The sequence below is a fragment of the Salminus brasiliensis genome, chromosome 17 (genome assembly GCF_030463535.1).
Source record: "Salminus brasiliensis chromosome 17, fSalBra1.hap2, whole genome shotgun sequence".
NCBI lineage: Eukaryota > Metazoa > Chordata > Actinopteri > Characiformes > Bryconidae > Salminus > Salminus brasiliensis.
The window spans coordinates 8,971,670-8,997,310 of NC_132894.1; the positions used below are offsets into that span (position 1 = coordinate 8,971,670).

Consider the following 25,641-nt stretch of genomic DNA (forward strand, 5'->3'; position numbering starts at 1 on the left):
ACATAAAGGTCAGTGACATGCTTTGGTCAAAAAAAATCACAAAGATCAAACACCCAGAACCTAATTATAGGAATGGCTGATTTGAGTATCTGTTATTCAAAATGATAATGAGCCACTGCTTTCACTCACCCTTTTTTCCTGCTCCTCTCCTGGCCACACAAATTTCTAGACTTTCTAAGTTTATTCTCATTTGCCATGTTTGCAGTAGCTAGCTAAGGTTTTACTTCACCTTGAGTTCACATCTCACGCTTAGCTTTTTAGTGTATGACATTCTAAACCATTTAAAATATTATATATAGACTAAATAGCTAATAGTAAACTAAGAGTAACCCAAGCTCTGAAAATCTAGTCAGACTAAATATTGGTGTAAGTAAAAATGTATAAATTGAAGTATTGTCATATTATATTTTGCAGTACTGTTTAGATTGTCAAAAACACAGTAATTAATAGTTTACAGGTAAATATTGGTGGCAGACAGTGGTTCATTTTGTGTTGTGTTTAAACCCTGATCACTAGATACAATAAAAAGTCAAATTTTCTTTTACCCAGATTTGATGTATATTTTATGTTTTTTTATCTATGAAAGTTTTCCAAATAATGTCATATAAAAAGCTACAATATAACACCTAGCTTTCAATATCACAATATACTTATTGTATGGCCAAGTTTTGTCAATACACAGCCCTAACACTGTACAATTGAAAAAAAGGCCAGTGATGCAAAACAGTCAAAATAAAAAAGTTGAAGTAAAGTTACAGTTATGTTAGTTCTATCATTCCATTAAGAAGTGCAGTTTCTAGTCATCGAGTCCATGACATTGCTACAAAACAAAGTCCTTAAAATTATGAATTACTTTACATGCAGAGGTTATTCGTTGGAAAAAATAACAGGTTGCCGTAAGCACCTTGTAGTACAGGTGCACATTATATTAGACGGACTGAAAACATCAGGAAAAACTACAGGTGGTTTCCCTGGCACATGCACCGGTGGTGTAGCCACAGCTATGTTATTACATAAAGTGTTTTACTCTGAAAACTCAACCACATCACAAAACATTGACTTTCCGCAGTGATGTGAGCTTTCTGTGTGCTATTTCTGGCACTGACAAAAAGGTGAGTCAAAAAATCTTTTTTAAATAGTTGCGTGACCACTTGTCACATTTTAATTATGTAAAGTCAAAGAAACACAAGGTTTGAGAAAAGTGGCACTGCAAACATCCATGACTCTTATCCGCTTCTTCCTAGTCAGGGTCGCAGAGAGCCTACCTGGAATTACTGGGTGAAAGGCAGTAACAGACTGCATCCTGGACAGGGGGCCACTTCATAACAGAGTACCACACACCCATCGCCAGGGAGTAATTTAGCATAGCCAATTCACCAACCATCTGTGTTTTTTTGGGAAGAAAGCAGAAACCAGGTTACCTGAAGGAAGCCCACGCAGACACAGGGAGAATACACCAAACTCCATACAGATAGCATCTCTCCCAGACAGCATAACAGGCCTCACTCTTTCTGGATAGGCAAAATGGTCCATCTCTTCCCCCCCCATTAATCACCAGTGCGATGCTAGCCAGTGTGGGCGTCTGTTAGCTGATGTACCAGAACTTGCAGTGAGCTTTCTCCTCCGAGAGTGTTCAGCTGTCCAATGATGTTGTGTCAGAGGCAGTTTGATAAGATGTGGTTGGCTGGCTTCATGTGATTCAGAAAAAGCATATGCTAGGCTTCACGATCCCAGCATGTTATAGAGGGAGCCTTAGCTAGTGGGTGGGAAATGGAAATGGCTAAAACCATGGATTGAGTTAGACAGCGAGATAATATCTTATTCCTATTTACAGCAGCACTGTGTGAGAATTGGTATTTCTTGCTCCTGGGCTCCCTCTAGAGTAGGGAAGTGGAATTTGTGGTTTGAGCCACCGTAAAAGGATGCGCTTCACACATGGATTTCTGGACAAGCTAGGAGATACAGAACCATCACTACAAGTGGAAGAAGCATGTGAACTGAGACGGTTACAGGATTTTACCCAAATAAGACTCGCAGCATTAAGCAGTTTTCCTGGAGCTACAATGATGGAACTCTGTCCTTTCTATTACAGTGGAACATCAACAAGATTTTACATACCGTTGCTTTAACATGCTGCATTTCTAGTTCCTTCTAGCCATACAAGTTGCAGATTCTCTTTGAAATTCTCTTTAGTCTCCTGCATATTTGTAGCTGAGATGGAAGCTGAGCCTCATGGCCACAAGCCTGAGCACTGCTGGCTGGATGGATGGTGGTTTGGCTTGAGTACTGTAGCTCACAGGTGCATTCGACTACATGAAAACACCGGCTGCCGCATGCCAAAAAAAAAAAACGGTGCAAAGAATGGTGCAAGCAATTAAAAGCATAAGAAGCAAGAGACTGCATGAGGCTATGTGGACAGAAACCAGTTGAGTCCTGCACTGAGCAGCTAATTCAATTTCTCATTGATAAAGGCAGAGAAGTAAGGTAAGGAATATTTCTAGTTAAACATTAAGCTGCTGTGCCTCGGCAAATCTAGAAATCAGTGTCTGTGCGCCGTCAAACTGCTGGGGTTTCGGAAGCATGAGCATCAGTGTCGTTCAGGGCAAGGATTAGGTTACTACTACTGCCTTTTGTGGTCTTTGAATACTTCTGAAAAACATACGTTCTCTGGAAGTTTCACTTTCGCAGAGGCAGAGGGTTCAGTTATGATAGAAACTGTCTGTGGAGAGGAAGAGTCATTCATTTTACTGATAGATTCTGAGTAATGCTAGGGCTATATACTTACAAAGTCCCATGTCCCATCCCATGTCTTATAGTATAATAATAAAATAAATAAAAATAAAATAAGGGAATAACCACCCTTGGCTTGGATTACACTAGCAAGGTCATGGCACGGACAGTTTTAGGTGACGGGAGGTGTTCATAATAAAGGTTAACTGGGGCACCACTGTTATGCCATTGGGATTTTCATTCTCGATCCATTCTCAGTACACCTTCACTATGGCGGCTCTAGAACATCCCATGAAGTTAGCGCTTTAAAACATGAGAAAGGTCTTGTGGGTTTGTTGGTATGTAGTGCTCAGTGTCTCAAGAAGCGGTGAACCAGCAACAGGGTCGAGGACACCTAAGGCTCATTGATGCGGTCCATGGAGGCCCGAAGCTCACAACTTACAGGCCTTAACGGATCTGCTGCTAACGTCTTGGTGCCAGAGGTCTTGTAGAGTTCATGTGTCTTGTAGAGGTCAGTCTGTTGTGGCGGCATAAGAGAGACGTACTCAGTATTAGACAGGCGGTATTAATATAATGGCTGATCGGTGTATCAAGTCAATGTCATAAATGGTAGTGTTGAATTAAAAGAGCCCAATATTTAAGGTGATCATGAAACAAACAATACACAGCTGTTTACAAATCAACGAATCCATGCGTTTTAAGTTTCTAATGGCCTTTAAATGTCAGACTCTGGGATTGTCCTGTTTAACACTGATGTGTCAGTTAATCACTGTTAATAAAGCCCCGCGTTCACTGCTGGTTTGAGGCTGACCTATGATATCATTATTACTCAAAGGTGCGTAAATAACTTATAACCTTATTAGTCTAAGGTTTAACTAGTAGCAGCAGTCTTATTTCGCAGCACCTCCATTGGCACTCCACTGGAAATGAAGAACTCAGAACGAAGGATTGTTGTACATGGTTTACATTTTTTACTCAGGAAAAATCATAAAAGTACACACTCCTAAATGTACTTCAGATAAAAAAGTGGAAAGATTTCCTTCTAATTACTTGATTTTAAACATTTATTAAATATCGTATGCTTTTTGAATTGAATATTGAATATGCTTTTTTAGTTACAGATGAACGTAACCATGACATAATGGTTTCTGCTAGAACTGCAGCATCATCTGCAAAATCATACACATGACATTTTAATCTCTGACTGTTTCTGTACAGAAAAAAAATAAAACTACTGTAATTAAAATACTGAGTTTATCAGTTTCATGTTCCGCTCACAGATGATAAGTGTGGTAACATACAGTTCTCAGCTCCGATACCCTGAACATGTGATTGACACTACTTGCCTGTTTCTGTCTTTTCACACAGGCCTTCATTTTAACACATTTACTTAAATACTGTTTTAGCATTTCTGTGAGATCATAATCATTTTTTAACTAAATTAAAAACTAAGACCATCCATCTGAAATCGACAACCCCTCAACTTCAACTAAACTGTGCTGGTTTCCAGTTATTTCCTGGTTTTAAGAGACTGATGGTAATGATACAGTTTATCCAGATAAATGGTGAAATGTTCACCTTTGTCCGTGTTATCCATTCAGAATTGGAAACCCGTTTCTCAGACCAGCATTCCCACCGCACAGGACTAACTGATTAAATTCTACTGAACTGGTGAAACTCATGATATGGCTCTTGCTAGCTATACAGAAGAAACGGTACTGAACTCTACTCGTGGCACGCGTCAAAAACAGACCCAAAGCACGGTCCTGCGTGACTGGTACAAAAGACATTAATTAATAAAGGATCGGATTGCACATGGCATGATGAACCGTGGTTACCACGTCTGGTGTGAAATGGACTTTAGTTTTACCTGGCTGTCAGATTTAGCTTTAAACGTAACCTTTTTTTAATGTGAATCAGGTCAGGGCCAGATATCGACAGTAATCTGGGACACATTTGTCTGTTTTGTTAAACATTATGAGACAGGAGAAAGGGTTGAACACATACTCACAGAACTCCCTCAAACACGTGGTGCAAAATTCACTACAGGCGCTACATTTTCCATAATGGCCCAGCGTCTTTCCAAACCCTTGATCAGCTAACGTTTTCGGGTAAGAGCCAGTATACATTGGTTTGTTTCACAAAGCAATGTGCACTCGTAAACATTTAAAAGAAAGTCTTGGTTGAGACCACTTATGACTGTATAACCTACCAAACATACATATTAGACCACTGAAGCAAAAGGATTAATTAAACTAGGAAAGGCATCAGTTAGTGCTACATTAGCATAGGCTCTGTTTGTGCCAGCAAGTAAAAGGGGGTGTTGATAACACAAGCTTCGAGATCCAGGGTCGAGATCTAGTCACTACAACTACCTATGAGTTCTAGCGTATAGTTTTATGCCAGAAAGAAAATATTTCATGCATGTGTGACAGTAATAATACTACTATTTTTATAAATAATAAAACAATTAAGGATATCATTACTCATTATTATTATTATTTATTATTATTTATTAACCAGCAATATTAGGCAAGCTGGGGGCATGGCTGTGCCCTTCTAAAGTCTGTGTGTGCTCCAATGCAACAAGAAGCCTATGAACACCTTTGATATATAAGGAGTAAAAAGTAGAGTTGTACTTTGAAATGTAAAAAGTATTAAGTGACAGAAATATTTAAGTACAGTACATGAATCTACACATTAAAGAATAGAAGGCCTCTAGTCTTCTGAGCTTTCATGAGTGGTTAAACAATCATCTCTATGATAATACTCATCTCTGGAACCCCTAAAAATAGACTATTAGCAAGAAGGGTACTTTACAGTACTGCTGAAAGAGGTTCTTTGACTCGTAATGAGACTGCAATTCTTGCTGGTTCATGTGCAAAATGTTTCCATCAATGTTATGAAGCTTTTAACAGGCAAAAAAAGTGCATCCAAATGTTTTTTTGGGTTGACGTGCTACTTTATAGAACAATGGCCAACGGTATGTGAGCACACATAGCATGTGTGAATGTGAATGTGCGTTCTTGGCATTAGCCCTCATGTTTGTCAGTCTAAATCTGTCAGGAAGGAAAAGTAAAGACGAAGACACAGTAACTGGCTATTAAAAGAATGCCATGCAACTGACAAACAAATAAGACAATAGTGTTTCAATGCCGCACGGAAATTAGGTAGTCTGTGATGTTGTGTAATGATTAAAACTGCATACGAGAGTTATGAGCATAACAATGTACACCAGGAAATGTTTGGTTGCTTGTGTGCAGTCAGTGCTAAAGAGATACTAAAACTACGCAACCAGATTATGTACTTCTGTCTTCTGTAATGTAGAGCTCATTTGCATTGAGGATGTGGTATAGTGATATAAAAGACAAAGGCTCTCTTTCATGTTCCTCTTTTCTCTTCTTTCCTGCATCTTTGGTGGGAAACAGCAGAAAAGCAGAAAGTTGAAGAGATAGCTCATAGTTCAGTGAGAGCTGTAAGACGCCACATCCTCAAAGCTAAACAAGTAACCCAGCTCTATTATATCTATATACACCAGTCAGCCATAACATTAACTGTGCCACCAAAACAGCTCTGACCTATCAAGGCAGGGGCTCCACAAGACCCCTGAAGGTGTCCTGTGGCATCTTTCACCAAGACGTTAGCAGCAGAAGTCCTGTAAGTTCTGAGGTGGGGCCTCCATGGACAGCAATGAGAACAACAATGAGCCTTGGGTGCCCATGACCTTGTCGCCGGTTTGCCGGTGCTGACCACTGCTGAACACCCCACAAGACCTGCCTGATGTTTTGGTCCTTGTTGGAGTAGCTCAGATCTTCACATTTGCCAATTTGTCCTGTTTCCAGCACATCAACTTCAAGAACTGACTGTTCACTTGCTGCCTAATATGTGTATTTTAACTCTCAACAGGTGTCAATGTAACAAGTGGTTTAATGCTATGGTTGATCTGTGGAGATATCCACCTCTTTGACATGTTTGACATGACTGACCTCTTATCACACCTTGGGTATAGTCATGACACCAAACTGACTGTAATACTGTACTGTACTGTACAATGAATGCACCTTCAAACAGAGCACAATGTAAACCCATATACACAGTAAAAACGTGCAGCAAGTCAATGTTACATTTTGTTTTTGTTCATCTAAACTAACATTTATTTGCATTACCTAATTCAAAGTCTCAATTTGAGTAAAAAAACTATTGAATTGCTTGTTTACCATATTAAGTCATTTTAAAGTTGAGCTGGTGAGTGTGAGTTAGGTTAGGTGCATTACTTTTATGTTCTATTTGTATTATATTTCATTTACTAAGACAATGTGAGTGACATGAATTGCTGTTGCAAATGCTAACAGATTTCATATTGGCAATTGACTTTCACAAATTCCACTTTTTGTATGCACATCATGCCAGTCTAATCTGAAACTGGTTGGAGATTTACCTCAACCACATGTTTACCTTTATACTACTAACATAAACCTCAACACCAAACACTCTTATTTTGGCAATAAGAATTTATTTCTTACATTTCTTCTCCTAAAGCTTTGAAGTGCACCTTCTAGTCCCTCTTTGTCTGTTACTTTTCCTCTCTTTCCTGCCCAAAATATTATGGGTCACCAGTTAAACAGGAAAACAAGAGTGAGCTGTACCGCTATGCTGGCAAAAGCTACTTTTGCACCTCTGTGGCAAATTTAAATATCATATTAATATGATGGAAACTAGAGGTATAGACAAAACAGAACTGCAGTGCAACTTTTAACAGAACAGAACTGCAGTGTTATTTTTGATTGAGCTTAAACATTAGATAAGGCTAGCGTACGTAAACTAGACGATGCATTAGAAAACAGGCTAGCACAGTGTTAGTTACTGAAGGTACTTTCCTTTGACTTTCACTTTTAACAGCACTCTATTAAAATGTAGTTAGTGATATCTAATAAAATCTCTGTTGACGTTTGCTAGAAAGAACAGACCTTTTTTTAAACTGAGAAAATTAACAAACAAAGAACTTATTGGCAAATCTAATGTTTATGTTAGATGTTATTTATAAATGTTTGACATCTAACATTTTAAAGAGAACTCTAATCTTTATTTATATATGTTCTAGTGAATTTTAAATATAAAACTGTCAATTGAATGTTCTGTATAATAAGTGAAGGAAGTTTATTTACAAATAATATTCATTAAACTTAATATTTTGTTTAATATTTGTGCCAATATATATTTGAAATGTATTAAACAACATAATTAGTTTTAATTAAATAAAATGTAGATCATGTCTGTTGACTATATAGGACAATACTATTTTCCTTCATTATGGTAAATACAACAAATACTGGACCTCTAAAATGCATTAATATCTAAGCTGAGGAAAATGTGATTCCCAAAAATGAACTTCATTTGACAAGAACGAATAAAAAAGAAACAGAAAATGAAGAGCTAATTATCAAACAAACAAACAAACTTACAAACAAACATACTGGCAAGCACCATCTTTTCTAGCAAAGTAAAACTTTCCATCTATCAGTTTCATTACCTTAAAAAAGAAGAACCTTGTGTGCTATGGTTACTGTAGTTTACCTGTTAAATATTATTTTTTTGTTCAATCCAGTTTAGAAATTTCAGCTTCAGAGAAATAGGATGTCGAAATAGCAATGAAATCCTTTAAAAGACCCAGTTTACAGAAGCTGGGATAATTTAACATCAGCTTTAAACACTACGGATACCTTGAAACAGCACTGAATGACTCAATCAGCAAATCCATTTCACAGATTTCTATAAAGTTGAGCAACTTTTTCTAATAGTAATTTTTCCACAATTCTATAACATCCCTTACTAATCTCATTATTGAACATTCATCAACACATCATTTGTTAACTCTGGGTTTGTCTTCTGAAAGGGGTAATTGTAAAACAATGCACCGTTCATGTGGAACTTTCGAGTAACTGTAGATTTATTTTAGAGTAGTAGAGAATTAGTCACTGCTGCAGTGAGTCAAGGATGTGTTGAGGGAAGCCTCAGTCGGTGGTGACTGACTGTGCTCTTGCTCAGTGCTGCTAGTATGCAATGTGTTGTTTGTGGGGCTGCTGGAGACACTGCAATTAATTGCTAACCCAAAGTGACTCATAACTGCTGAGAAACCCCTCCCTCCACCTTTCCAGCCCCTCATTGCCACTGAAACTTCACATGCAGTCCCCTGTCTTAACACTGCTAAACCACAACAGACCCTGCTGATAGGTTTACTACTTCCTTGTCAGCCCGTTTCACAGCAAAACGGCAAAAGAAAGCTGTAGACTAAAAGCCAACATAAGACAAATATTGATTACATAACACAGACTTACACATACTGTTCAGTGGTACCTAACTGGTTTCATCTGTCTTTTATCTGTAGTTAGGACTGTACAGTTGATCTGATGTACAGCAGAATTGTTCTTCCACTCCTGAGACAAGATATAGGCAACTATTTCGGCGAATATATAACCCTTTTATTTGCTAGAAACATGACCAGAGAATCCAGAGAGTCTTCTAATAAACCACCCCTTCAGTTTGTATGTGTTTGTAGACAATAATAAATAAGTGGTAATTGCTAAAAGTATCTTTGTATTTTTGTTAAAAAACACTCAAAATGCATACATTCATGTCAAGATTTTCTAAAATTACTTTATTTTAATCCTAATGATTAACTCATTAATGCATAAATATTAGACAAAAATCTATAATGACTTCTATAGATATAAGAGTTTTAAATCTTAAGGCTTTTTAATATTAGCTTCTCAAACCATTTGACTAGCTTTGACTAGCTGCAGGGACCATTTCACAGAGAACAAGGCAAAGCACTCCCAAGTTAAGAGACCAGTTCACTGCTAGGCATAAATGCCAGTTTAGCATTGCCTGTCACACATTCATCCATGTATTTGGAACATGGGTAGCCCACGTGGAGAAACCTTGAGCCAGACGGAACCAGAACCCACAACTCCGACAGCGACAGGCGAATGTGCTAACCGCGACACCCCCGTACCACCTTGAACTGCCTCAGCTGAGTTACATTTCTGAGTCACTTTCTCTTTTAATCGTGAGAAAAAAAACAAACAATATAATTTTCCATTTTCTAATTTCAAAGTTAACGTCACTTCTCTGCCTTTTGGAGCAGTTATAAGCCAACACTACAGAGACAACACAATGAATACATCCAGGTGATCAATGACTCAACCAGTCAGACCACCATTTCATACCATTTCATCATTGTCAGTCATGTTTGAAAGTAGAAATTACATAAAAAGGCCCGGGCTTTCCCCTCAGTGAGAATTCCTAGGATTATAATGTACTCTGGGAAAGATGAGAGAAAATCTCCTCTACACCTGAAGAAAGCCATTAGCATTAGCGCCTATTCATTTTAATGGGATTTGCTCAGTGGCAATTGTACACCCTGAAAGTATGTGTCCTGAATCCTGCCATCTTTGCTTCCTGGGGACTTGACATTAGTCATACATTTCATGTCACTGACGCAGAAATGTGTGAACTGATGTGTTCACAGTGCCGATACGCACTGGCAATAGTGTCCCTTTTAACTTGACAATCAATCATCACACCAGCTAACCTGTGCTGCTCAGCATTTGTGACTGGGCAATGATGTAATATCGAGATACACGAAAAGACCACTTTAACACTTCCAACCCCCCCAAACAAAACATAATTAGCATAAAAAATCCAACGTATTTAAACTACTATCGTCTTAAATGCAAGCATTTATTTGTAGTCTCCTCTATTGCTTTTTGGCACCATATGGGAATATAGGCTTTATGGCATTTAGCTAGTCCCAGCTGGCTACCAACATCTACAGACATTGGTATCTGAGACATTGCCTGAGACATTGGATGACCAAAATTCAATGTCAGGCCAACGTCAAATACCAACATCAAGTTGATGTAGAAAAGTTACACAGCTGACTTGGTTGTTGTGAAGAACAGGTCATACTCCAAACATCCACTCAAGGTGACATTCCAACCTCTAGACCTTAATATCTGGTTAAAAGGATTAGATGTAGGATGACCACAATGGAATGTTAGGACAATGTTAAATGGCAGCATTGATGCAGAAGAATAGTGACAGTGTCCTATACCCCCGGACACATCCTGTCCCCCCGGACACATCTTATCCCCTAGTTAGGACCTAGTACTTTGCCAGCCAATGTAGCTAGCATGCTAGCAGATGTGATCATGCCCCCCCCCCCTCTTCACAGTGTGTATTATCTAGTGGTAGTTGTTTCTTTATTGCTTTATTATTTTATTTGGATCCCAGTTATCTGCTAATCTTGCACAAGGTTAGCTCATAGTGGATAGCAAGTGGACGATATGTAGCTTTACCTGTTGGTATCAGCTTTATATGCCATCGTTGCAACAACAATATTATATCGTTGAACTTAAAGTGTTTAACATTTAATAAATAAAGTTAAATAGCGACGCTTTATCAATATAAAAACATTCTTAGTAATGATCAGTAAATATCTTTTAATCTGGCATATAAGTAGGACAGCTGCGTGAATATGTAATGACAATTAATCACATGGAACAGTCGAGCGGATAGGATGTCCGGGGGGATAGGATGTGTCACAACTCCGACAACTGACATTCCACACATAATACTCTGAATGTTGTTGTTGATTTCATATTTCATAGATATGGTTTCATATATATATGTATTGTTTCAAATCATAGTAAGGGAACCAAAATCTATGTAGAATATTGACATTTAGTCATAAGTTGTGGCGACTAAAACCCACCCTCATTCTAACATCAATAGAAGTTAAACATTTTATCCAGCCGGATACACCTTATCAGTCAGAGCTCACTCTGACTTTCGGTGGGAGATTTTATGCGCAGAAAGATGTGTGTTAGCCCCTATTCTCACAGGTTAAAAGCACTATTGTGTAACAGCAAGCAGATCTATGCTATGTCCCTCTCTCATGCTGTTACTGGTCAGGAATTGGATCCTTTCATTAGCCGAGCATAGCTTTTAAGCATTTTAGTTTCTGTGTTCTTGGCTAAGTGTGTGGTTAGCTAGCTGAAGTGATTGTAGCCAGATAGGTTAGTCATCTAGGTTAGCTTTTGGCCTAGAATGCGACTAGCTTGCTTCACCAGCTTCCTCCATTCAACCATTCTCCCTTTTACAGTCAGCCTAGCATTAGTTTTTAGCCTTCTAGTCCCTTTTAGCTGCATTTACCTACATTTTGCTAATCTTTAATTGTGTGTCTGGCATTATTAGCAGCAGCTTATGCTACAAAGATAATATATTCATTTGATGGAAATGACATGAATTGCTTTTCATCAAATGTATTTTGTGTCAACTGATTAACAAATTACTCTAAACACATATAAAATTAGCACTATGTAAAATATTAATTGAAAACAGCTTGATAAATCACAAATGAATGAAGTTGTGGTTTCATGCATTCAGGCCAGAACTCAATATCAGAAGCCAGTTTGAGACTTGTTTACCTTTATTCTAGTAAAACAGACTGACCTGCTGAATCTCACTGTAAATGGACCAAGTATGTTACCTGTAAAATGCAGCCATGATCTAACCCCTTGCATGACGAGAATGTGAAAACCCAATGTAAACTTTATTTGACAAGAAAAAAGAAAACAAAAAACAAATGATCTGAAAGCACCGTCTCCTCTCGGAAAGTAAAACTTTCCAGCTACCAGTTTCATTCACTTAACAAGGGAAAAACCACACATGCTATGTTAACTTCATGTGTTTCATCACACACTGTTCTGTCTTCTTTAATCAATTCAGTTACTGATTTCAATTGTAGGGTTTTAGCTATAGATTTAATATTGTGCACCCCCCCCTCCCCCCACACACACACATGCAGCTATAATCTTTTTTAAAAACAAGCTTGTGTTATTTATTGCTTGTCTGGCATTATTAGCAGCAGCTCATGCAAGAAGAATAACAGGTCAAGAGTCAACGATGAAACAAGCAGATTACAAAACTGATGTGCCTTGAGATAAGCATGGCCTGCTCTTGAATTCCCTTTATTTGGTGTGAAACCATAACAGAAATGTGTTTCCACCACTATAAACTAACAAGGATTTTTGATTGTGGTTCAGTTGTCCAAGTATGGGTTGAATGTTCACATCTGTCCGATTTAACTTTGCTACAGATGTTTGGTTGGTCCACATCAATCATGGCAGGTGTGGAAGCACCCTTGTTGAGAATGTTAAGCAAAAATGAATAGAAATTGAAACATTGTATCTTTAAAAAAAAGAGAAAGAAATTCTCCTAGAGGTGAATCACAATGTCCTAAGAATGTCTCCTAGCCAACCTAGGAGGACACTTAGTCCATCTAAACCCCCTCCTAGGCCCATCTAGGCCTTCTATCCAAGTTAAACAGTCCACCTGCTAGTTTGGTTTGGTCTCAGTCAGACACATATATCGGGCTTGGGGATATAGCTCTGTTGTCTTTGTGCTCTGCTACTTTGGGGTTCTTCAGCCTCAGTTTGTGAGGCAGTGCGGCACTGGCGTCGGCCGGCACCTGCTGCTCGCCCTCCTCATCTGATGTGAGCCTCTGACCTCCAGCTTTCAGCAGTGGAAGTTCTGCACAGGAGGTAGCCAGAGGGGGTAACACAGGAGCCAAAAGCATGGAGGTGTTTGTAGAGGGAAGGAGACCAGGGGCATCTAGAAGGTAAGGATATGCTCTGCTGATGGGTAGGGAATGTGTGGGGAGGAGGTTCGAGCCAGGGTGGGTAGCTATAGTTGCAGGCCCTCGTTGGTATGCAGGAAACTGTGAAGGTTCCTGACTCCTTCTGCCCCAGTAAAGCTCTCTGTCTGGGAAGAGGTTAGGGGTTTGAGGGGCGTATGAATGCATCTGAAAGAAGCTCCTCTGGTGGGCCGTGTAAGAAGGACTAGCAGTGAGGAGACCATAGCGAAGCTTCAGAGCTAAAAGCTCGGACCGTAGGGCTGCGTTTTCTTCACTTAGGGCCACCAGCCGTGTCTCCAGCATGTAGTCGTTCGCCCGACGCTTCTCTCGAGAACGCTTGGCCGCCTCGTTGTTCTTGCGCCGTTTCTCCCAATAGGAAGTGTCCTTTTTTTCTTCCGGGGTGAATTCCCGTTTACGACGCAGGCCGAGGCCTCTAAGAGACGGCTCGTCAGACTCTTGCTCTGCTTCCGCCCTCAGCCGCAAGAATGCAGACTGCATCCTAGCCAGCATCAGCAGGGAGAGGGATGCCCTTGTCTGTTGCTTCAGAGTGTGTTTGCTGTCTGTGAGATGAAGGTGCTTGGCTATGATGGTCTGTATATGTTTCCACAGTTGCTTTCTCAGCACTCCTTGCACGATACTGGAAGGACACATAAAAAGACAGTTTTGGGGTATGAATTGTCTTATATGATGCTACATATTCTACATATCTTCATAAACAGTCTGATTTAAAGAGTTATTACCTACAGGCACAGTGACATATCTCTACTGAGCATCTCATTTGATGCCTGCTGTTGACCACAGTTACATGAGCTTCACATAGCTTTGGTTTCATAAAGCTATGTATAATTACATTCCTGTAATGGCCTCTATGAGCAACAGAGGTGTAATGAAGAAGGAAAATTCCCCTTGTGGTTGTGACAAAGTGTTTGAAAACTCATCTAAACACCTCACAGCTTGAGTGTATGTTCAGGTAATGAAAGAAAATTCAGCTTGCTGTTGATTGGTAGTATGATGCAATCAGTGATAAAAAATCCTAATTGCAGTACTTTTGAAGAATGATATTACTGTAGTGAAAAATGTATAAGTGAAGTATATTTTGTTTAAGCGAAGGGGAGATTTTGCAGTAATTTTTGATGTCGCGTTAGAGTCCAAACTGCAATGTAATTGGTAAGATGGCTTTGTGCCCAAGCTGGACTCACAAATATCCACTACACACTTAAAGAAAATGTCCCTCAAAGGGTTCTTTAAGCAATTCCATAGAAGGATCACTTTGCATCCCCAAAAAATATGTGACTTGTGAGCAGGGGCAGTGTCAGTGATTTTGGGCTCCATGAAAAGATATTACACTGGGCCCCACAACTAGTTCTGGCAAAATATTGAATTAATACATTTTTAGTGCCCTTGTCAGTCCCTTCAGTAATCATTTAACCTACACGTTCGTAACCCCATCACTAACAATGTCCCCAACACTAGGAGGGTAAAGAGACTTGTCTTCTACGATACATTCAAACCCAGCCACACCAGCCAACAGACACCAAGAGTGATGAGGGGAGAGAGCGCCATCTACCTACCGGGAGAGCCAACTGTGCTCTCTCAGACTCTGGCTGTTGATGGCAAAGCGGCATAGCAAAACGGCATGGCATGAACCATCCATTGAAAGTTTTTCAGGATGCCTAGGGCATTGTGCAAAGAACCCTTTTTTGGACAGTTTTCAATAGCATCATTGTGAGTCTGCTTAGGTACTGGAAGCTGAATCTGTGCAGATTGAATCATGGTGAGAGAAAGAGAGAAAAAGAGAGAGAGAGAGAGATTGTAAAAGTGCCCATAAAGTTCAATGTGCTGTCATGCGAACTTCCTTCCCTTCTGTAATTCTGCCACATTGGTGCTTCACTGAGGAGCTATACTTTGCTTTCCTGTCTTGCAAAGAGATTGTCAGATTTGGTTTGATGAGTTTAGCTGCACAGGAACCAGGTTAGCCTGACATACAATAGGCTGACATAATTCAATGGGGGGCAGATAACAGATCAAATCAACAAAGACTTATGGAAACCATTTGGTCATGGAACCATTCAAAGTTGTTCCTCAACTCATCCCTCATCCCACTCATCACCAGCCTCCACCTTCTTGTTTTGGTCTGTGACTTTTGACCTTGTCCACTCTCTTGGTTTGTTGAGTGTGTCTGCAACTGCTGGCTAACCACATCCTCCCACCCCCCACCCCCACATTCCACCTCTTCTAGCTTTCATCTTTAAAACTCTTTTCACAGGTAAGGAAATCGGTGCTGAGAGCAGTATGGGCAGAAGGGCTGAAGCTGTGTCTATGGGTTCACCACAGGGCACAATTAGAAAAAAAAACGGACACTCAGGTCAGAGCAGAAAGCCGCGTGTTCTTTTGATTGAATGAGAAAAAAAGAGTGAATGCTCATGAGGAGATGGAGATGTAGATGCATGTGCAAAACCACAGCTATGAGACAAGCTACATATAGTTTAGACCTTTGCAGAAATTCCTGGGGGGCTTATGTATCAGCTAACACCATCAGAAAGCAAACTCGAAGTGTCAAATGATTTACCAGAATGGAGAGTAGCAATATAGCGACTTTCAGTGATCTTCTGAACGATTAAATTGTCTTTGTTCAATGAGAAGGTAAACGTTCTCATACTCATGAAGTGTGGAGTACAATGTAATGGTGGACCACTGCATTGTAATTCACAGAAACTCACAGTCATAAAAATGACTGATAATGTGCTAGAACTCATCTTCTGGTTGCTCATGCTGTGCCGTCACAGTACATTAAAGACAATACTCAACATAAGTGCAGCATAAGTGAAGGAGTGCCCCAAGAGTATATTTTAGGATCATTACCATTTACTTACATTTGTATATTTAAGTTGTGTTTAAAGTCTTTTTAAAGCCCCTATCCATTCATTTTCCTTCTCTTCTACTTACTTTGAACTGTTGGTTAAAAATACTGGTCTTTCCTGTGGAGAGAGTTTTTGTAGTTTCGTAGTTTTTCTCTGTTGGACTTTTTTTTTATCATGTCATAAAACATCCTATATGAGTCAGATCCATTAATCGGACTCATGAAGTGTCACCACTTCATTAAAACATGCATATAAAAACGGCTATAATAATAAAAATTATAAGGGGTTGGTGGACAGTGGTTATGTTTTCATTTTGATGCCACTGCCAGTCATTCTACAATCTGACATGCCCTCGCAGTTCTGAGCAGGCTTTAGCTTGGGAGTCTATATATATATATATATATACTGATGTACATATAGAGACACATATATCTCATATATGCATATGAGAGAGAGATATTATGGTAAATGCTTTTCTGTGTCAAATTAGTATTAATGAGCGTTAATTTTTGGATTAAGCAAAACCATTAACTAAACACAGTGATAAAATGAGACCATGGGACTCTTTAGTCATTAGCATAAATGCTATTTTTAGACATTGTTTTCCCTTTAACAAGTCTGTATAATTCTAACACCTTTTTTAACCTGGTTTGTGCTAACCGCAATAACATGCAACACTGGCTTTAGATATCCTCTAGATGTAAAACGGGCACTTTCCTGATTTGGTAGCACACTTTTTTTTAAATTTGCACCATTACCAAGACGCTGACTAATTAAATTCAGCAGCCTACGTAAACGTTTATATATCTGATCATTAGCACAAATTTATCTCAGATACATGACAAATTTTCCGATAAGGCGTTCACAACTGCGGTCTTTTGTTGTGAGGCAATGAATGTTTTTAATAGCTTCTCCAAAATATGAGCCTTACAATGGATAAGATGCTAAAGTTTAGATTGGTTTGCCACATGGTTCTGAACAGCTGTACAAATTATGGGAAATAATAAGGTTGTATGAAACATCATGTTGTATGTTATGTTGAGTCTTTCTTGTACTCGACATGTCATCACATTCAGCCTAAAGTGGTTCTTTTGGCGACTTTATTGTCTGTATGTTTGTGCCATCCAATAAGAAGCTAATTTAATATTTATGGCTGAACTTTCTATGTAGAAACATCCCATATACTACAAGCAAATCCTTTAAAGTATACTTATTAAGACCACATTAAGACACCCAACAGACATAACATTAGCATCACTGACAGGTGAAGTGATCTTCATCTACAGTGGCATCTGTCAAGAGATGACTAGATGATGTGTTGTTAAAAGCGGGATGACTGGGACGTCTAGACGGCATCTCCAAAACATCAGGCAGATCTTGTGGAGTTTTCTGGTTTGCAGTGGTTAGTACCTAAAAAATTGCTCCAAGAAAGGACAAGCGGTGATGCGACAACAGGGTCATGGGCACCCTAAAGCTCACTGATGCAGATGGCCCCACCTCACAGCTTACAGGACCTGAAGGATTTGCTGCTGACTTCCAACTATCTTGGTGCCAGATACCACAGGACAACCTTCAGAGGTCTTGTGGAGTTCATGCCTCCATGCCTCGAATTGGCAGATCTGTTGTGTCGGCACAAGGGCGACCTACTCAACACTAGGCGGATGGTGTTAATGTTATGGTAGAATACGTAATGAAATGAAAGAAGCAAAAACGGGTGCAAAAAAATGCAATATAAATGTCATACTGGGTCAAAATATGTAATCTGTAATGATTTTAATCTGTATGATTTGTCGCCCTAATTATATGTCCGGCCCAAGGTGAAATGTCCTAAATTAGAAATGGTACTTTGTCCCTCAAGAAAGAAGATGCCCTTCTCACATCTAGATGGTTTATACGCAGTGTTCAGTTTTATAGTGGCTAGCAAGACTTCAACTAAAAAAGGTCTCCTAGAATTATAATGACTTCAGGAGGAACTACAGGCAAGATCTAAAAGTGTGACTTATGGAGACTTCTACACAGAAAAATGTGCTATGGTAGGTTCTTTAAGCTTCAGAAAAAACATTTTTGGTTCCATAAGGCATCCTTTTTTATTTTACATCTTTAAATCTTTGGAAGGTTCTTTGCAAATATTTTCTTATAATGGTTCTTTAGGGAACAAAAAGTGGTTCTTCTATGTAATTGCCCAAATAACCCTTTGTTACACATTTATAGTGCAGAAGCGTTTCCTCCTTAAGTGACTGTAATTCTAACACCATATAAGACCTTTTAAAGTTTACTAAAACGTCTACTAATTTAAACCAATTATCATTTCTATTACAGGACATTTTGCATTAGGCAGAATATAAGAATATATGATGAGGCTGACGTATCCCACAGAGTTCCCAGTAATATTTTTAAAGCTCAATACCGATGTATTCACAGACATGTTTGTCTGAGATGTGTTTTTTTGTGTAACAGTTTTTGTTCCTCACTACTCAGTATGTAGTTGAGATAAGTTTCACACATTTCTGTGATGCTCCGCTTCAGTGGCCAACTGTTAGCTATTGTCAGTATTCTCTCAAAGTTGTGAACTGTTATCATAGTTCATTAGTAGCAGTTTAAAGAACCTGAAACTATCACACGCTTAATTTAATATGTTGCACTTCTTAATGTTGCTAACATTACCACCAGTGGTGGTAATATTCAAGTAAATAAACCCTTTGCTTTATCTGTCCTATAGTGTGCACTGCATCTGTGATTCTGCTCAGGGTGCAAGTCTGTGTTACTCAGTCCACAGGGTAGTTACTCAGAAATAATCCATTACAAATTACTCATTACTTCTCAAAAACTGCAAAATGGGATTACTTTACTTTCTGGAAAAGGTAGTCTCAATACTCATTACTTTACTTCTAAGTTGCTCTCTAAGACACCTACAAACCTGTACCGAAAGTGAAGTACAAGAATGACTAGAATAACACCTTAGTGTAGTAATTAGGGCCTGATTTACGCTTTAGCGTACGAGTGAGATAGGTGTCAGGGAAGCACACTTATTGGAGCTCTGTGTTGATTCTTTCTCAAAAGAAAGAAAATCAATAAGTGTGTTTACACATTAGGCCAACCTGGTTAAGCCTCATCAAGCTCAAGCTGAAAATGAACTTGCTGCTTATTACAACATGATTAAGCAGCGTTTTCCAGAGCACTTTTATTTAGATGATGTTACAAATGCGTTGCAATAAATCGAGACTGGTTTCCCTCTCCAAGTCAAGTCAAGTCCATTTTAAACTAGTACTACACTTTGTGTACTACACAATAGGTGCATGGATTTTGTGTAATTGGCCTCCAAAAGCATTTACAAAATTCATTGCTTATATTTTGTACTTGAGAGCAACTGCAGAGAAAAACCACACAGCCACAATTTTCATTTGCTTCTTGTATAAAATATGCTCATGTTAGTCTAGTTCAATGTTATGTTAAGGGATGCACATTACACAGAAGGTTCACTAATGTTTAATAAGCAGATAGATATGATATTATAAACTACTGTACTTTATAATGCCTTTAATAACGTAAAGAAATCTCCAAAATCACAACTTTACTAAAGAAAAAAAAATGTTCAAACCCCTTAACACAGCAAGGCTTATTTCACACTAAGTAGTATTACTCAGCAACTACAGGAACTTCTGTACAAAATGGTGGGGCTATTCTTTGGCAATAGAAGTTGGTAAAAATGCTTTCAGCCTGCCGGTCGGACCATTGGCTTTTTAAGGGGTTAACTTTTAATGGAAGTGAATGTAAACAGATTCTAACAGAATGTAGAGAACAACTGCAAGATTTACATTATGTCAAAAGGAGAAAAATGTAAAACATGAAAATGCAAGTTTTTGAAAGCTTTAAAAAATGCATTGAAATAATACAGCCTATGAACATAAAAGAGACACAATTAAATGCCTATAGGTGTTTTTTTAATGAAATGAGTAGTAAAATTACTGAAGATGAGATTACACATTTACCCTGATCTGATCCTAGAAGTTTTTATTATATGAATTATTCCTTTATTTCAGTGTCTTACATGACAATTATTGGAGACATATTGACACTATGTCTACAATTTCTGTTATGAGTGTGATAGTTTTTTTCTTCTGCTTTGATTAGGACACATCTAGAGAATTTCAGAGTGATAAATAAATTACCTTTCACAATGCAATAAATCCAGACATACTAAAAACATACTTTGGAAACCATCACTCACACTGCACTGGACAAACCCACAAACCAAACTGCTCCAGTCACAGCTGGTGCAGATGCATGCAAAATATGCTAAAGGTCGGAAACTTTCAATCTAGCAATTAAACATATATATTTAAATGCATTGTGTGTCATAGATTTTATTAGCTCGGCATCATATGTTTGCATAGTCAGTAAATCAGGAACAGTAGTGCATTACTCTACTTTGTTACAGGAGTGAATTACATTAGTGTCACGTTGCTCCGAACATTGGTTCCAGTTGTGCCTTGTGCCAGGCTGGTAAGCTGGTTCTGACACATTGTGAATGTAGCAGTATGTCAGAAAGGCATCCAGCAGAGGTACACAGTTAGTGCTGCACTCTAACTGTGTGTTCTGTGTGTTGAGAATAGCATGAATGTAACACCATCCTCCACTCTTTCACACTTCGTTTTAACCCTTTATAACTCTACGAATCTGCGGCCGAGTCCAGAGGGCGAGCTACTGGTTCTTTAGAAAGAGGACATGTGTGAACTTTACAACATTGCTCGCTACATTTGTATTCATTTAAATAGATGAAGTTCTAATGGGGCTCAAGGAAGTTAGGATAAAGGTCATACATAATTCTTGCGTCTTCTTTGGGCACTTTGCATCAGTTCAGCTTCCGCTTTCTGAATGTTTTGTAGGTTGAAGAAAATCTGCAAAACCAATAATTGTAAATAAAAAAATAATGGCTTTCCAGTTATAAATATTTGGGTTTAGGTTTCACATGTAATTCAATACAGTTTTAGAATTGAAACTGTATTGTATACAACATTAAACCTTCATAATATATTAATAGCTATATATTCGGATCAGTGCACTGCATGTATATTGTATGCTAAGATTTTTGACTAACCTTTATATGTGTATTAATGTGACATGACAATAAGCATGATTTTATATAATTTAAAATTGTGCAGTCATATAAAATAAGCAATCATAAGACATTCTGTAGTTTGGACGTTCATTTTTAGGAAAAAATGCTCTAGAGATTTTACATTACTCAGAGTTTTAAAAACAATGTAGAAGAATATATATATATATATATACACACGTGTAGTTTGGGTTCTTAGTAAAGTTAATGTATAGACCAATCAAAGAGCCATTTGAATGGATGAACGGCATGGTTCTTCATACTGTAGATGGACAAAAGTACCTTATTCATTTTTCCTTCCAAAATATTTTGTTGGAATAACTGTCTTAACTGTAAGTTTATTTGACTAGATTCTGGGGCATTTGATTGCATCCAGAGACAACAGTGTTAGTGAGGTCAGGATGTTGTATGATTAACACCCTAACTCATCCCCAACTCATCTTAAAAGTATTGGATGGAGCATCATCATTCTAGATAATACAGTTCTGCTGCACCATATCTCAATGCTGGGCAGGCATTATCAATGCTGCCAGGCATTATAGCCCATGCCTGGCATTAGGCATGGTACCAATAGGTTCATGTTTATGTGCTTTAGAGAGTCCTATTCTATTGGCAGTACTTCTCTACCGGGACTAGACAAATTGCATGTGTGTGTGTGCATTTGCACGTCTGTATTAGCAATGTATCATGCAATTCAAAGTAGCTGAATTTGTTTCACTGTTGTTATGAGTCAAAGAACCTTTTTTAGCCTGCACTATATAGAACCCTTTTGCACTGACTTGTGGCGATGGTGGGACCTTTTGGGGCTTTATATAACCATTTTCTTTCATTTATGAACCCCCTTTTTTTACAGACTTATTGCTCCTTTAGTTTTAAGAGCGCAGTACAGTACAGAAAGCTATTGCAGAACACTTTTTTATTAGTTTGGTTTCTCTGGTTGGTGCCACACCACTGGCCAGCTGGCAAAAGCTGAAAACAGTGAAAAGTGGCAGATCTCACGTGCTTAACAACTAAAAATACATCTACTGCTGTGCTGCTGCCACCACAGGGCCAGCCTCGAAAGAAACTCTTTCTTGCCTGTCTCTTATGCCTTTCCCTTCCTATGATGGTCAGTTGGTTGGACACCATGTCAGACGCTGTACAGTGCTAAAGTTGTAACTGTAAAAAAAGAAGTACTACAACAACAAAAACACTGAAAAAATGATTTTCATTTTTTGGTTTCGCTGGGTGGTGGGTGGTGTGCAGTCAAGGCTCTGGAGCAAGTGGCAGGATGAAGACTTCCTGGCACGCAGTCTCCTGAGGCCTTGGCCAGAGCTGCACCTGCTGCTTATTAACTGTCTAATTTTAGACGTCGCTTTTCAGTAACAAACTCCTGCTTAACTTCTTCTTTTTTGCCACCTAATGTTTCTTCTACAACGCAGCACCTGTTGCTCCACTGAAACGTATTTCGGTGTTATTTTGGACTGAAAACAAGGCATGCTAACTGGAGACCACAGCTGGTCTTTTTTTTCCTTGAAAGTGTGTCAGTAGTGGACGAGCACTGGCAGTATTATTCAGATGTTGTTCTGACCTCTTTTTCTGAGCACTTTGAATGTGTGCTTCTTACACATTGTTCACAGACAACCTACAGTCTCAGTAAAGGGGTTTTACACTGATATGCTGTTAAAATTAGCCGCCTAATAATGTGTAGGTCCTCCATATGCCTCCAAAACAGCTCTGATCATCAAGGCATGGACTCCACAAGACATAGCCAGCATTACCTTTTGCAGCGGTTTGTGCCACAGTAGTTCTTTTGTGGGACCAGACCAGACTAATCTTCACTCTCCATGTGCAACAATGAGCTTTGGGTGCCAATGACCCTGTTGCTGGTTCACTGGTGGTCCTTCCCTGGAGCACTTTTGGCAGTAACACTCTACAAGTTGTTTTGTAGATGCTCTGACCCAGTCAAAGTGTCTCAGATTCTTACACTGTTCACTTGCTGCCTAATATGTAAATCCCACCCCTTGAAAGGTGCTACTGCAACCATATAATCAATGTTAGTCACCTCACTTCGCTTCACATGCCTCATCAGTGTACATATTACTTAAAATGGGTTCTCTGATTCTGTAACAATGCTGGAACCCTTTTTAGTGCCATGTAGAACCTCATGGACCTCAACCACACTCAATTTATCAATTTATCAATACTTTCCAAGTTTCATGTTTTGTTTGCACAAACGTCTGCAAGAGAATCTTCATCATACAGTGAAGCATGATTGAACCAGGTAAAGAACTTAGTAAGCATTTACACGATTCTTTGAGCTGTCATGTTTCTATATAGGACTAGTGCCATTGCTAAAACCCCCCGTTTTTTTTTTTAAGATTGTATAATGGTTACATTTCCCAACACTGTCCTAAAAGTTGTGGTATCACCATGACAGCATGCCATGCTTCCTCACTTTTCAGCCCACTTAATCACTTGATAAGCGTTGTGGCATCATGTCTTGTTTGCAGATCAAATCATTGAACAGATGGGGTAGATCCCATCAAACACATCCAAAACAGGTACTCAATATCAGCATATGAAACTTGTACATCTAAGGAATTTAGAAAATGAAATACTGATGATTTGTTTGTGTGTACACGTTTGTGGGGACTGAATTTCTTGATTTGAGTTGTACATGCTTTAGGTGGTGGTAGAATGTGCGGGTAGGCTGTTACTCCTTAGCAGTTCCCTGGTGCACTTTGATACCTGTTTATATTTAGATATTGAGATTCTATGATGAATATCTGGCCACACATCCGTTTAAAAACCCACCTATACCAGAGGCCAAAGATCAATATCTGCGAATCTCTCCAAAACTGAAACTAAGACACATATAGGTTTAGTAGACAAACAAAAGTAGACGATCAAACATGTTTAGAGCATTTTTTAAAACTGTGTTTCTCCAAAAACAAACTTTAGAGAAGTTATATTAATATTAATACCATAAAAAGGCAGGTTAATGTAAAAAATCTTCATGCCTAGTGATTTTAGAGCACTCCAAAACCTAGAAGATGGTTTGTGAAAGATATGATAACTCTAATCTCGGTGCATAGCTATATGCCCAATGGCTGCCCAGAACCAGTCGTGAAACTGTTAAATTAGTAAATGTTGAGCTATATACAGTAACAGTGCTCTGTGTGCAACAGTTGTACAGTGGGTTATCTAACCGTCATGTTTTTGTAACTTCCTACTAAAAGCTTCAGTGTCTCAGAAAGTCATCATTAGCCAGCTTTAAACGATAGAGACCAGTTGAATGGAATACATTATCAACCCCAGAACATCTTCGATGCAGTAAACACCCCTAAGCTTCTACCGAGCAAAAGTGCACATCAAAACAAAAGTATGCGCTGTAAAGGCGACAAAAGAGGTTCAGACTCAGACATTTTTAATCTCCCTGAAGCACCTTTAAATTGATGTTCTTTTGAGAACCATTACGATAAATTAGCTAAAGAGTGTGGTGGACCTTTTTAAAGGTTCTCTTAGAAAAGTTCTCAGAATCTGAACAGCATATCTTTTTGAAAAAAAGTTATTTCTGGAACCAAAAGTAGTTCTTGTCAGGCATCGCTCAAAGGCTCCCCTTTTAGAGAGTAGTGTATCACGTCATTGGGTAATTTATCTAAATCTGCGTAGTATTCCATGACAATTCCATTCGTTTGAGTCCAGAACTTTAAGTTAACACCATCTAAAAGAACAGACTTGGACTCTTACCTGTTGTCCAGAGAACCCTGCAGGGTCACCAAACATCAGCGTTAGTTTTTTGGACCGTCAGTACGTCTTCAACCAAATGGATGCCATCCGCCACAGGCCCCGCACCCTCTCCTGATAGTGTGTGAACTGAACGTCTCACCTGACAAAAAGTGTCAGTGGGGTGGTCTGCAGCACTAGCACGTGGCTGCTTTGGTGTTATTGTCGCTGTGAGTTAGAACCTGCCTGGCTGCCTCTTACACGATTAATTCTGCCCACAAGCCCCTCCATCACTCTACTCCTCCTGTACAACCAGCTCAAAGGTCTACACTGTGGTCCGCGCACACACGTGTGCGCATGTGTATGTCTGTGAGTGTGTGCGCGTGTGTGTATGTGTGTGAAAGCAAGCCCACACAAACAGTGTGTGCAGTGTGTGGTCTGATACTCATCACATTTACCGATACAAATTTGATGGCCCCCACACAACACAGCAATTAGTATTCTTTCCTTTTCCACCCTACACTTGTTGA

The 25,641-nt window shown here is 38.9% G+C and overlaps 1 protein-coding gene across 1 annotated transcript; it reads right to left on the reverse strand.

Moving 5' to 3' along the window:
• Window positions 1-12,258: 12,258 nt before the first annotated feature.
• LOC140538214 (uncharacterized) lies at window positions 12,259-25,354 on the reverse strand. Its single transcript, XM_072660666.1, has 2 exons — window positions 25,136-25,354; window positions 12,259-14,063 (listed from the first exon to the last, which is right to left on the reverse strand). Exon 2 carries the CDS (start codon window positions 13,934-13,936, stop codon window positions 13,145-13,147), a length of 792 nt encoding a protein of 263 aa, XP_072516767.1. The 5' UTR covers window positions 13,937-14,063; window positions 25,136-25,354; the 3' UTR covers window positions 12,259-13,144.
• Window positions 25,355-25,641: the final 287 nt, after the last annotated feature.

Bases quoted from the DNA above. Each gene is read 5' to 3' on its own strand.
- LOC140538214 (XM_072660666.1), bottom strand. From the start codon at position 13,936: ATGCTGGCTAGGATGCAGTCTGCATTCTTGCGGCTGAGGGCGGAAGCA.